The sequence below is a fragment of the Aquarana catesbeiana genome, linkage group LG02 (assembly GCF_042186555.1).
Source record: "Aquarana catesbeiana isolate 2022-GZ linkage group LG02, ASM4218655v1, whole genome shotgun sequence".
NCBI classification, from domain to species: Eukaryota; Metazoa; Chordata; class Amphibia; order Anura; family Ranidae; genus Aquarana; species Aquarana catesbeiana.
This window is the reverse complement of record NC_133325.1, coordinates 308080948-308096132: the sequence shown is the minus strand read 5'-3', so window position 1 is coordinate 308096132 and position 15185 is coordinate 308080948. Positions and strand designations below refer to the sequence as shown.

General features: G+C 42.6%; 1 protein-coding gene across 1 annotated transcript in view; it reads right to left on the bottom strand.

The window, feature by feature from the left end:
- ATP10A (ATPase phospholipid transporting 10A (putative)) overlaps positions 1 to 15185 on the bottom strand; it is a 256901-nt gene that overhangs the window by 38471 nt on the left and 203245 nt on the right. Inside the window, exon 16 of the mRNA XM_073614639.1 lies at positions 573 to 698. Within this exon, the coding sequence (XP_073470740.1) occupies positions 573 to 698 (126 nt within the window). The remainder of the gene's footprint in view (positions 1 to 572; positions 699 to 15185) is intronic.

The following is a 15185-nucleotide window of genomic DNA, read 5'->3' as shown; positions in this document are numbered from 1 at the left end:
TCTGACAGATCAAGACTCCCAGAGTTGAGATGACGCAGTGCCTGGACTGATCTGTGTGATGTCAGAAGAAAGCAGACTTCAGGCCGCTCTCTGCTGAAAATGGGTCACAGGAGTGCAAAACAAATTGCACCCCTGTGACCCAGAGGAGAAGGTACAGCCAAACAAGCTTCAGGCTGGACTTATAATGTATGCATAGCATTAAAGGAGATGTCACAGAGATGCCAAACTGTATACCACGATTCAGCAATGATGTAGGCCTCATTCTCATGAGGCATACCTATTCGTACACCTGTAAAAATAGACCATTTAGGTCTTTTGGGATGCAGTAGCTGCATGGACATAGGTCCAAATTTGACAGCCGTGCAGATCTCTGTGTATGCACAGATACGTCCATGTGAATGAGGCCTTACGTGTATGGACATGTACAGCAATAAAAACCTTTAAAAAGTACATACACAAGGCTTTATGAAAGAAGAAAAAAAACATAATAAAAAAAAGTCGCTGGTAAGAAAAATAATAAAACTTTTAAAAGTAAATAAACTGTACAGCAGTTCACCATTATTTTTACTCACAGCATTCTTGTAGAAGAAATATAACACCATATTGGCCAGTCGAGAATAGCACCATCTACCATGAACGAGCAGTAGCTTTTCCAAGTATCGAAATCGAGGAATGGCAAAGTCACTGGCCATTACTGCCTGTAAAAAAAATAAATAAATAAATAAAAAAGGAAAGTTATGTTAAAGGTATATGCATAGAAGACAAGCCCTGCAAATTACTGAACTATACTGCAGCCTTTATCAACCAGGGTGCCTTCGGCAAAATGCCTAAAAATTGCCCAAAACTTGTATACAAGCCAGCGAGTGGATCAAGCCTGCCTTTTAGTTACACAAAGCTACAGGTTTTCATTGTGCACCATTACAACCTTCAAGCTGCTGCAATCCTTACAACCAATGACACCATCAGTTAATATAGAGGACATTGGGCCCCTGCACAGTAACCTTGTTTGCCTCTGCCCTCTAGGGTTGCCACCTTTGCAACAAAGCCAAAACCGAATACTCTAGCGGCGCACAATTTTTCACTGCAGTGTACATTATAGGATCATAAAAGACTTGGGACGCCTTTGAGTACCCAAGTGCAGTAATGCAGTGCTGTGATGAACAGCAGGGGTGGCCAAAAGGTCAATCCCCCACTACAATCCCCCCAAGTTAGTCTGTCCCCCAATATATTTCCCCAGGTCAGTCTTTCACCCAGTACATCCCCTCAAGTCAGTCTATTTCCCAGTATTATAACCCCCCCCCCCAGGACAGACTGTACCCCCATACATTTCCCCCCCCCCCCCCCCCCCCCCCCCCCAGGTCAGTCTTTTTCCCAGTATAATCCTTCCCACGTCAGTCTGTCTCCAATACATCCCCCCCAGGTCAGCTGATGCCAACAGAGGTTGGTGTGAGAGAGACAGGAAAGACTCTATACAACAGCCCAGAAGCACTAATCAGAGAACGCAGTATTTTAGAGGCACCCAAAATGAAGGAGTAATCATGAACACACACACACTTCCAGGTGCACTGACCCCTCTCCAGGAGAAGGAGACCACTTAACAGGAGGAGTGCATGGGGGTGATTGGAAGGGACTCCCTCCCATCCAGGAATACAGACAAATTCAGGGAAAGGCCCATCAAGGAATACAGGAACCCCTTCTAGTTAAAAGGAGACCCCTAACCAGGAGGACCACAGGGTGGTGATGACATGGGTTCCCATCCGGGTATACAGGAACCCCCATCCCTCCCCCCTCTAGATAAGGAAGAGTCGCAGCTAGGACAACTACAGGTGGGGGATCAAATGGGACTCATACAGGAATTATCCTCCCTCCTCCCCTCAAGACAAACAAGACCCCCAGCTAGGAGGACTGCAGGGGGAGATAAGAGGGGACCCCTATCCAGGAATATCCCCCCCCCTCCAGTTAAAGACCCGCAGCTAGGAGGACTGCAGGGTGGGGGGGGGGTTGTGATAAGAGGGGAACCCCCATCCAGTAATATAGCCCCCCCCTCCAGTAAAAGATCCCCAGCTGGGAGTATTGGGGGGGTGTGATAAGGGGGACCCCCATCCAGGGACTGACAGGCTCCCCTTCATCCCCCTCCAGTTAAAAAAAAAAAAAAAAAAAAAAAAAAAAAAAGAAGACCACCAGCTGGGAGGACTGCAGAGGGGCGATAAGAGGGGACCTTGCTCACCCCCATCTAGTAGAAAGAGACCACTGGCCAGGAAGACTACAGGTGGCTGCCTCCCTCTCCCTCTTAATAAGGTGAATGGTGTGTAGTGAGTGAAGACATCCAGAGAGCTGTACACACGCAGCAGCTCCGGGAGGGGGTGACTCACAGTAGCAGAGAAGGAGGAAGAAATCCCCCGCACAGTTCAGATATCTGTGATGGAGCTCTGGGCAGGCTGTCACTGCTGCTTCTACTCCTTGCTCTGTCCTCCACGTTGGTGACGGCGGGGTGGGGTCACGGACAAGTATTACTCCTCCTCTGTCCTAAAATCATCAAATAGTCCCAGTGAAGTGTTCTTTGTGCTTCGGCTCCACCAATTAAACTAAAGTTCTGGCCCCCTCTTCTGTACCACTCCACCGAGGCTTTGAAATTGCAGGGAACCGCAGCACAAGGATTACTCCTCTTCTGCCCGAAAACCATCAAATATTCTCAGCTAAGTAATCCTTGTGCTGCAATTCTTGCCAATTTCAAAGCCCCAGCGGCATGGGGTATAGAAGAGGGGACTGGAACTTTAGTTTAATTGGTGGGACCGCAGCACAAGTAACACTAGCCTGGACCATTTGATTATTTTCAGGCAGAAGAGTAACGCTTGTGCTGTGGTTCCCAGGAATGACATGGCCAAGTGGATTGGTGTAGAAGAGGAATATAGTAAAAAAGTTATATATAATATACCAGCTGGTACCCTAGTCCTGTTCCTTCCTCGCCCCCAGAGCTGAGCAGATGGAGCCCAGAGCCACAGCCTGGTGTCAACAATGTGTCCAGGTTTCAGGCGGACTGAAACCCAGACTGTCCGGGTGACTACCAGACAGGTAGCAACCCTACTCCCCAGTCAGCACTGGGGTGACCTTAGAGTGAGGGAAAGAAAAATGAGGGAAAAAAAGAGAAACACTGTAATACTAGTCGGTACCAGTGTGCAAAGGTGCACTGGCTTTGAAAGAATAAATCACCTCTAATGTTGGGTGTCCTACAGGTGTATGTGGATGTCGCTTCAATATGTAAAATTATTAGTTTTGTTATTTACAGTTTAGAATGGGATGCCTCAAGATTGTGCAGAATTTTAAAGGGTGCCTTGAAAAAAGGTTGAGAAACACTGATATGGACTAAAAATTTAGAGAGCGAGGGAAAACGGGTTGCAGCACAAACTTCTTTGAAAGAAGCAAATTTGGTCCATTAACCACTTCCGGAGAGCTGCACGAAGATATACGTCCTAACTTTGATGGGGGGGTATCGTTATGGCAGCAGCTAGCTGCCATAACCCTGGTATTCTCTTGTGCGGCTGGCGGTCCGCTTCAAGATAAAAGTGGTCTCTTTGGCAGATTCACTGCAAGATCACTTTTATCTGCAGCGGGAGAGGGCCCCCCCCCCCCCTCCCGACATGCTCCGGTGCCCTCCGCCGCTTACCGGAGCCGTCGGCAGTGGCGGAGGCGATCAGATGTTTTCTTCCTTGGCATGGAAACAAGTGAGGGGAAGATGGCCCCCACCCATCTCCATGACATTGCAGGGCGGAAGCAACGTCAAAACGTCACTTCTGCCCATAGCTCTTAACCACTTACCGACCGCCGCACTACTATACGCGTCCTGACTTTGAAGAGGGATATCTCGGTAATGGCAGCAACTGCTGCCACAACCGAGGTATCCATCTCTTCAAGCGGCAGTTCGGTTAACGATAATGGTGGTCTCTGCAGCGGATTCGCCGCGAGATCACCGTAACGGTGGCGGGAGAGGGCGCCCTCTGCCGCTCATCAGAGCCGTCGGCAGCGGTGATAGGGTCCTATCCGTGGCTGGGTATGGAGACAAGTGAGGCCAAGATGGCCCCCACCCGTCTCCATACCATAGCAGGGCCATACCATAGCAGGGTGGAATCGACGTCAAAACGTCACTCCCGCCCATACGTCTTAAAAGGCATTATTTTTCTGTTGTCATTTTTTTCAAAATGACAATTTTTTTTTTTTTCTTTTATTGAATTTTAGTCTAAATATGAGATCTGAGGTCTTTTTTGACCCCAGATGCCATATTTAAGAGGACCTGTCATTCTTTTTTCTATTACAAGGGATGTTTACATTCCTTGTAATAGGAATAAAAGTGACCCATTTTTTTTTTTTTAAAGTGTAAAAAATAAGAAATGAAAAAATTTTTTTAAAGCACCCTGTCCCGACGAGCTCGCGTGCAGAAGCGAACACATACATGAGTAGCGCCCGCATATGAAAACTGTGGTCAAACCACACATGTGAGGTATCGCCGCGATCGTTAAGAGCGAGAGCAATAATTCTAGCCCTAGATGTCCTCTGTAACTTAAAACATGCAATCTGTAGAATTTTTTAAACGTCATCTATGGAGAGATTTAAGGGTAAAAAGTTGATGCCATTCCAGGAGCAGACGCAATTTTGAAGTGTGACATGATGGGTATCAATTTACTCGGCGTAACATTATCTTTCACAATATAAAAAAAAAAAAATGAGCTAACTTTACTGTTGTCTTATTTTTTTAATCAAAAAAAGTTAATTTTTTCCAAAAAAAAAAAGTGTGCTTTTAAGAACGCTGCGCAAATACAGTGTGAAAGTATTGCAATGACTGCCATTTTATTCTCTAGGGTTTTAGAAAAAAAATGTGTAATGTTTGGGGGGTTCTAAGTAATTTTCTAGCAAAAAAAACATAAAATGGAAAAATGTTGCGCTATAATTAACCTTTCAATCAGTGCTGAAATCCCATGTGATTAATTATTAAATAATATTCCTCAAAGTGATAGTGAAAAAAAAAACAAACAATTAATATATAAAGTATGGCCAGAAATTAGCAATCATGTAGCTTCATAAACACCATCATATATTCCACCAGTGAGATGTGCACAAATCCCCACCTATAAATATGCAATAGATTAAATTAACCTATTATGGCTACTTAATTTGTAAAGTCCAAAATAATGCCAGAAAATATGTCCAAAAATATTATTAATAGGTCCATTCAAAAGAGATTAGTTAAAACAGTGGTGTGATGTTCTGAAAAATTATTCTGATGGCCTCTCTTAAATGCAGGGAGGGTAGCATGTAAAAAATCAAAGACAGACATCATTGCGCAGATAAACCAATTACTCAGAATGAAAAATCTTCAGCAGATACACTCACATGAGCCTGGATGACTTGTGCATTGGGTTTTTATAACAATCAGCCGCTGGGAGCACGGTGAATCCTCACACCGCTATTGTGGAAACTGATAACCAGCGTCCGTGTTGTGCGTCACTGACTCCTCATACGCATTGCGTCACACGACACGTGACTTTTTAAGGATAGTCATGTGACGCTCGAGTCTCCATTTATAAGCCAGCATCAGCGTCACAGTTACTATAGAGACAGCGGTATATCATCGAATCACCATTTTGTTTCTGCACCATCCATTTGCTGATTATATTGTAATATAAAACGCTACATACAAAACTTTATTTCACAAGGTGTTCAAAATAAGAACTATTAAAAGTTACAACATATTAAATGTTCATATACCAAGTACTGAATAAGGTAATGTCATCTATTGCACATTCTCCCATTCTCTAGCAATTGCTATTATAGTCCTATTCACAAGAATAGTTATACAGACAATGTATTCCAATTTTTTTTGTTTTATCATAGTTTTTCAGTTATATCACACTTAGGCTCGGTTCACACTGGGGCGACTTGGGATCCGACTTGTACGCCCTCAAGTCGCCCCAAGTCGCTCCAGAAATAGTTTCAATGGGAGTTAACGCTAGCGTCTTAATAGACACTACTGAAGTCGCTCCGACTTCAGAGCGTACTCCCTGTACTACTTTGATCCGACTTTGATCCGACTTCAGCCTATTGACTATCATTGAAGTCGGATCAAAGTCGGATCGCCGTCTCGCATGATCCGACTTCGGCATGCGACTTGTGCTCAGATGATCTTGAGGGGAACTCCGCGCCAAATTTTAAATAAAAATCCGGCATGGGTTCCCCCTCCAGGGGCATACCAGGCCCTTGGGTCTGGTATGGACCTTGAGGAGAACCCCCTACCCGAAAAAAACGGCGTGGGGGGTCCCCCCCAATCCATACCAGACCCTTATCCGAGCACGCAGCCCGGCCGGACAGGAATGGGGGTGGGGACGAGCGAGCGCCCCCCCCTCCTGAACCGTACCAGGCCGCATGCCCTCAACATGGGGGGTTTGGTGCCTTGAGGGAGGGGGGCGCGCTGCGGCCCCCCCCACCCCAAAGCACCTTGTCCCCATGTTGATGAGGACAAGGGCCTCTTCCCGACAACCCTGGCCGTTGGTTGTCGGGGTCTGCGGGCGGGAGGCTTATCGGAATCTGGGAGCCCCCTTTAATAAGGGGGCCCCCAGATCCCGGCCCCCCACCCTATGTGAATAGGTATGGGGTACATTGTACCCCTACCCATTCACCTAGGGAAAAAAGCGTCAATAAAAAACACAGTACACAGGTATTTAAAATAATTTATTAGGCAGCTCCGGGATCTTCCGACTTCGGGGGTCTCTCCGGCGTCTTCTCCCGGTGTCCGCATCTTCTGCCGGCTCCACCGCTATCTTCTGGCGCTCTTTTGCCAGCGGTGGTCCGGACCTCTGGATCATCTTCTTCCCTCTTCTCTTCCAGAGATGTTGTTGACACGACGCTCTCCCCAGCCAGAATGGTTTCTGTGCGCTCTGCAAGGGACTTATATAGGCGGTGACCCCGCCCCCTTATGCCGTCACAGTCCCTGGGCATGCTGGGTCTGTGACGTTTTAGGAGGCGTGGTCACCGGGGTGATGACCACGCCCCCTTATGACGGCACAGCCCCAGCATGCCCTGGGACAGTGACCTCATAAGGGGGCGGGGTCACCGCCTATATAAGTCCGTTGCGGAGCGTTCAGAGACCATTCCAGCTGGAGAGAGCGTCGTGTCAACATCTCTGGAAGAAAAGAAGAAGGCAGAAGTCCGGACCACCGCTAGCAATTGAGCTGCAGAAGATAGCGGAGGAGCCGGCAGAAGATGCGGACACCGGTAGGAGACGGCGGAGAGACCCCCGAAGTCGGAAGAGGACCCCCGAAGTCGGAAGAAGATCCCGGAGCTGCCTAATAAATTATTTTAAAAACCTGTGTACTGTTTGTTTTATTGACGCTTTTTTTCCCTAGGTGAATGGGTAGGGGTACCATGTACCCCATACTCATTCACATAGGGTGGGGGGCCGGGATCTGGGGGCCCCCTTATTAAAGGGGGCTCCCGGATTCCGATAAGCCCCCATCCGCAGACCCCGACAACCAACGGCCAGGGTTGTCGGGAAGAGGCCCTTGTCCTCATCAACATGGGGACAAGGTGCTTTGGGGTGGGGGGGGGCCGCAGCGCGCCCCCCTCCCCCGAGGCACCAACCCCCCCATGTTGAGGGCATGCGGCCTGGTACGGTTCAGGAGGGGGGGGGGGCGCTCGCTCGTCCCCACCCCCATTCCTGTCCGGCCGGGCTGCGTGCTCGGATAAGGGTCTGGTATGGATTGGGGGGGACCCCCCACGCCGTCCTTTCGGCGTAGGGGGGTTCCCCTCAAGATCCATACCGGACCCAAGGGCCTGGTATGCCCCTGGAGGGGGAACCCATGCCGGATTTTTATTTAAAATTTGGCGCGGAGTTCCCCCTAAAGATTCATACCAAACACAGTGGCGGGGATCCAAGTCGGATCCCCGTTCATTGAAAGTCGGATCCACAAGTCGTGTTGAAGTCGGGTTGAAGTCGCGTTGCAAAGTCGCGTTGAAGTCGTGTTGCCCCTGTGTGAATCGAGCCTTAAGCAGCAGTTATGTAAATATTTGAATTTATAGAAAAACGCACGGTTGATCTCAAAGATATATTTTCCAATAAACACATGGACGCAGGAGATTTAGTCACTAATTTTAGGCGATTTGAACATTTAATGGAAAAAAAAAATAGGGTCAGTCTGTGGTGGGATATAGCCACACATGAACAGTACATCAAAGAGAGTATAGTACCCAGAAGGTTGAGGTGGGATGTGCCTATAAATGATGGTTTGATAGACCAGGAGGCAATAGATGAAGGGTATCCATTTTTTTAAGAAAAAGGGTTTGGAAGTACAGAAGCTTGTGCTTAAAAGGAAGCAAGGAAGCTAGCCAGGATTAATCAACAAATTTCTGATTGTAAAATAGTATTGGAAGCATTTAAGGAATCAGCTTCATTTGTCACACTAACCAGACAGCTCAATAAGGTATTAGAACAAAAAGACATAGAACCAAAGCAGAGAAAGAAAAGGAAATATCTTAGGGACACAAATGATTACCAACTGGAACAAGTGTTTAATTGGCAATTACATTTAAAACAAGGTAAAATGGGATCCACTACTTCATCTCCTGAAAGGGAGGTAAGGATTGTCACCCCAAGTAGGGAGAACAGATACAGAACCCCTGAAAGAAGACTAAGAACTCCTGAAAGACGACCTAGATCCCCGGATTCTGGAAACAGAATGAATCATAAAACGTATAATTCTCCACACAATCAGTATGGTAATTCGGGTAATTATGCACATGGGAACCACAGTAACTCCTACCATCAAAATCATGATAGAAGTGGAAGAAAGAGATGATTAACACCACCAACATCAGTATTATCAATCACAAGAAGAACACAGGCAGTATGATCAATACAATTATGATTCAAGGAGGAGCCCGATTCAAACCCAGAATAGATATGAGGCCCTTAGGGACTATAGAGATGAGGAACAGTCGCGTTATTTTTTAGATTACCGCAGGAGCGAAAGGACCCCACCGAGGCACGACAGAACGATAAAAGCAAGAAGCCCAGACACAAAAGGGGATGCAGAGGAGGATTCAAGGCCAAAAAGAAGTAGTGGGGGAGGGAATTTACAGAGTATTAGGGGAGGGAATTTACAATTTAAGTGGAATTGAATTAACAAGGAGTGAGCTAATAACATTGGACAAAGGACTCAAATAGGCCCCTAAACAGAACCTGAATAAATTTGATATGTATGTAGATATACAGAAGTATATCAGAAAACTCAATATAAAGAAATACATGCTAAATAAGACCCCCACAAATCAAACTGCAAGGATGGAAACCCCTGGAAGGATCATGCATAGCAATCTCAGGAACAAATCATTGTTCAATTCCCTGTCTATAATAATGAACATATTAGAACATATTGAAGTATTTGGGAGAATGGCCAATCAGGAAGTGGACCAATTAAAAATTAAAAGGATGAATGAATCCAAAAACCTAAAAACAGGAATAAGACAGAAGAAAATAAACAAGTTGTAATTAGACTAGCGGACAAAGGGGGGGGGGGGGGGGCAATAGTTGTACTATCCAAAGAATACTACAACAAAGAATTGTTAGATCACTTGGGGAATACAAATACGTACATTAAATTAAAAAGAGGAACCCCACAAGAGAGTATAAAAATGAATTATTAGAGTTGGTACTAAAAAAAAGTCAAAAAAATATTTTAACTAAAAAGGAAGAAAAATATCTCATACCTGACACATGCAAAGTACCCATTATCTATACAGTACCTAAAATACACAAAAATCAAAACGCAACCACCGGGAAGACCCATAATTAATGGAATCCAGTCCATAAATGCAAGGTTAGGAGAATATGTGGATATGTACTTGCAACCCCTAGTACCGAATACAAAGGCGTATTTGAGGGATACTAAACATCTGATTCAGATTTTGAATAATCTTGAATTAAGGCCACAGCACAAATATTTAATTGCAACTGCAGATGTCTCATCACTGTACACAATATTAGACCATGATGATGCAATTCAGGCCTCAAAATGGGCCATGGAGAAATGTGGTAACTTTGTTTCCAAAGATTCATTTTGAGGTGTTTAGCCCTTGGGATGCAACATAATTACTTTTGGTATAATGCAGAATATTAAAGACAGTTGAACGGTATTGGAATGGGTGCCAATTATGCACCCAGCGTTGCTAACATCTTTATCGCAAATTGGGAGGAACAAGCCATCTATTCCAATGCACCTGAAAATATGATATTATACAGGAGGTTCACTGATGACTGCATCATAATATGGGAAGAGGAGAGTTTGAATCAATTTTTTGATCGGCTTAATGATAACCAAAAGAACATCAAACTCACCTACGAGATTAGTGATGAGGTTGTTAATTTTCTCGATTTGGAAATAAAGGTAATGGAAGGTGGTATTAGCACAAAAACCTACTTCAAACTGGTAGAAAGATACCGCTATATACCGGTTGATAGCTGCTATCATGAACCTTGGCTCATAAACATCCCTAAAGGTCAGATGATCAGACTAAGAAGGAACTGCACAGATCATAATGAATATTTACAACAGGCGAAGTGGATAGGAGAGAAATTCTTAGCAAAAGGGTACAATAAAGAATTTATTGAGGATAAAATACAGGAAGTGTACCAAATGCCACGTGATAAGCGGATTCAAGATAAACAAAAGATTCACAAGCAACAAATGGATATTCCATTAATAATGAATTATAGTGTTCAACACAGACAGGTTGAAAACATTATCAAAAAATATTGGCCCCTTCTTAAAGCTGATAAAATGCTCCAGAATATTTTACCAGACAAACCCAATTTTATTTATAGACGAGCACCTACTCAAAGATCTGGTAGTAAAAAATGTTCCAGAACCCCCAAGAAAAGCAACAGGATTATCTTTTTTTCAGGGTAAAGGATTTTACCCTTGCAAGAGATGCTTTGCATGTAAAAACACCAATTTTAATGGACAAACATGTACCAACTTTGTTTCTACAAGTACAAGAAAGAATATGCAATTAAAGATTTCATTTCCTGTAGAACTGAAGGAGTTGTATATGTACTACAATGTGCATGTTCCTTGCAGTATGTAGGCAGAACAAAACGCCCCATGTGGAAGCGTAGAAGGGAATACATACAAAATATCAAAAATTATTTTCCCAAAGCATAGTGTCTGGAGACATTTCGCAGACCACCATAATAAAGATCCCACAGGTTTAAAATTTTGGGCTATTGACAGGTACACACCACACTGGAGGGGATCCAATAAAATGAGGGAACTTCGTAAAAGTGAATCCAGGTGGATTTTTGAGATGTGTACTCTCTCGCCCAGGGGTTTAAATATCTACTTTGATTTAAATTGTTTTACATCAGACTATTAACTAGTATTTGTGTTTTCTGTAGTTTTAACAACCTATTTTAAATTCTTATATTTGTGTCACTTAGTATGCCTGTGTTAGTTAGAACTATTAAGGATTCTTACGGCATTATTATCCCACACCATGATATTCATGTGATTTTTTTAATATATTTTTTTATATATATATTTTTTTATTAATTTTTAAATAATGTTATTCTCTAATGTTTACTGTTAATGTTTTTTCTACTTGCTGCTATATTGTCATCTAGTTAGCATAGTAGTGGTGCTCACCATGAGAGGGAGTGTTCGTTATTGCTCAATATTACCAATTTTTATTGGCTGTATATCGGTGTTATCTATTACAGCGAATACTATCCTTGGGAATTTATTGGAATACATTGTCTGTATAACTATTCTTGTGAATAGGACTATAATAGCAACTGCCACTAGAGGGAGAATGTGCAATAGATGACATTACCTTATTCAGTACTTGGTATATCAACATTTAATACGTTTTAACTTTTAATAGTTCTTATTTTGAACACCTTGTGAAATAAAGTTTTGTATGTAGCGTTTTATATTACACTAGAAAAGCTACAATTTCTGGGGAAATTGTGAAAAGTGTTCTTGCCTCTACAACTGGAGTGGGCCGAGTAACTGGGTGGAGTGGCTTGAGTAATTGTGTGGTTGGAGTGGCTGGAGTAACTGTAAAAAGTGTTAAAAAGCTTAATATTTTAAAAAGTATAAAAATAGTAGTAAAAAAGTTGAAGTCCCATCATTAGCTGAAAGAGCTGAACATTTTTTTTCAAAAATGATTTTTTTTTTCAAAAATATATGTATTTTTTTTTTTTCAAAAGATTTTTTTTTAAAAATGATTTTTTTTCAAAAATGATTTTTTTTTTCATGGGGTGATCATGTTTTGGCTGATCATGCTGTGGTCATAATGTTTTGGCTGATAATGGGGTGGACATAATGTTTTGGCTGATCATGGGGGGTCATAATATTTTGGCTGATTATGGCGTGGTCATAATGATTTGGCTGATTATGGCGTGGTCATAATGTTTTGGCTGATCATGGGGGGGGTCATAATGGTTTGGCTGACCGTGGGGTGGACATAATGTTTTGGTTGATCATGGGGCGGTCATAATGATTTGGCTGATTATGGCGTGGTCATAATGTTTTGGCTAATCATGGGGGGGTCATAATGATTTGGCCGATTATGGCGTGGTCATAACATTTTGGCTGATCATGGGGGGGGGGGGGGTCATAATATTTTGGCTGATCATGGGGGGGGCATAATGTTTTGGCTGATCATGTTGTGGTCATAATGTTTTGGCTGATCATGTTGTGGTCATAATGTTTTGGCTGATCATGGGGAGGGTCATAATGTTTTGGCTGATCATGGGGGGGGGGTCATAATGTTTTGGCTGATCATGGGGGGGGGGGGGTCATAATGTTTTGGCTGATCATGGGGGGTCAGCTTTTGTCATACCTTCATCTAGCAGATGAAGGTATTACCACATGCATTTGGGGGTCTCAGCATCTTGTGTTTACAACCACTGTTTCCTAGCAACGCTCATGTCCTGTTTATGCTTCACAAATACTGCTCAATACACAATACACAGGACCATGATAGCTGTAGTAACTGTGCAGTAATTCAAATGGCCGTATTTTAAAAACTATAAATCCTACAGCGAAGATTTATATTGTGAGAATCACAAGACCCAGACCTAGATTTTGATACATAGCATGTCTCTGAAATATTAAAATTGAAGGCACGGTCGCAGTTTAGAAATTGCCCTTCAACTTTGAAGGGGCTAGAGTGTAGTTTCAATGAATGTCAATGGACGGTGTGAGTTGCAAACAAATGGTCATATTGTGAAAACTATCAGGACTATGGCTTAGCCGTGGACATGTTTAGTGGTAGCAGGGGTAGCTCAACGTTTTGATATAAGATTTGTGTAGGTGGGCTTGAAAATGAGGGAGTGGCGGCAGTTTAGTTAATCATGTTCTGATTTTTCAGCTTTTGTCACCTCCCACTCTAGTTTCCCCATTCATTCCTATGGGACCAATTTCGCCGCAAAAACAACGATATTTCGTGAACCATTCGGCGAAACGTTCCACAAAATAAATAGCACACCATTTGGGAACAATCCGCACGTTTCGGTATATTACTTGTCTATGTAGTGTAAAAACTGTGGGAGAAGATAGGGTGGTAAATTTGGCTATAATAATAATAATAAGAAGAAGAATATATATGTGAGATAACAGTAAATGGTCTTGCTATGCAAGAACACTTAACTAGAAAAGCTACAATTTCTGGGGAAATTTTGAAAAGTGTTCTTGCCTCTACAACTGGAGTGGGCCGAGTAACTGGGTGGAGTGGCTTGAGTAACTGTGAAAAGTGTTAAAAAGCTTAATATTTTAAAAACTATAAATAGTAGTAAAAAATGATTTTATTTTTTTTTTTCAATAATGAATTTTTTTTCTTCAAAAATGATTTTTTTTTTCTTCAAAAATGATTTTTTTTTTCTTCAAAAATTATTTTTTTTTTCAAAAATATATATTTTTTTATGGGGCAGTCATAATGTTTTTTCTGATCATGGGGTGGTCATAATGTTTTGGCTGATCATGGGGTTGTCAGCTTTTGTCACCTCCCACTCTAGTTTTGAACATTTCGCCATTCATTCCTATGGGACCAATTTCGTCGCAAAAACGACGATATTTCGTGAACCATTCGGCGAAACGTTCCACAAAGTAATAGCACACCAATTAAATGACATTGAACATTTCGCCATTCATTCCTATAGGACCAATTTCGCTGCAAAAACTATATTTCGTGAACCAATCGGCGAAACGTTCCACAAAGTAATAGCACACCAATCGGGAACAATCCACACGTTTTGGTATATTACTTGTCTCTGTAGTGTAAAAACTGTGGGAGGAGTCTACAAGCATTATCAAGTCTAGCAGATGAAGGTATGACCACATGCATTTGGGGGGTCTCAGCATCTTGTGTTTACAACCACTGTTTCCTAGCAACGCTAATGTCCTGTTTATGCTTCACAAATACTGCTCAATACACAGGACCATGATAGCTGTAGTAACTGTGCAGTAATTCAAATGGCCGTATTTTAAAAACTATAAATCCTAGAGCAAAGATCTTTATACTGTGAGAATCACAAGACCCAGACCTAGATTTTGATACATAGTATGTCTCTGAAATATTAAAATTGAAGGCACAGTCGCAGTTTAGATATTGCCCTTCAAATTTGAAGGGGCTAGAGTGTAGTTTCAATGAATGTCAATGGACGGTGTGAGTTGCAAACAAATGGTCATATTATGAAAACTATCAGGACTATGGCTTAGCTGTGGACATGTTTAGTGGCAGCAGGGATAGCTGAACGTTTTGATATAAGATTTCTGTAGGTGGGCTTGAAAATGAGGGAGTGGTGGCAGTTTAGAAATCATGTTCTGATTTATCAGCTTTTGTCACCTTCCACTCTAGTTAGTGGGAATGCTTTAGCAGTCCCACTATTGTTATTCGATTTTATTCATTAGTGGGACTGCTTTAGCAGTCCCACTATTGTTATTCGTTTTTTATTTATTTTTCTTCTTATTATTCCGTACGTTTTTTGGCTCTGCGTAACTTCTGCATACTTTCAGCTATTAAAACCATTCAACTATTAAAATGTTCGTCTCTTTTAGCTGATGTGTGCTCTTTTTCAACTTTTTTTCTACCATTTATACTTTTTAAAATATTAAGCTTTTTAACACTTTTTTTTAACA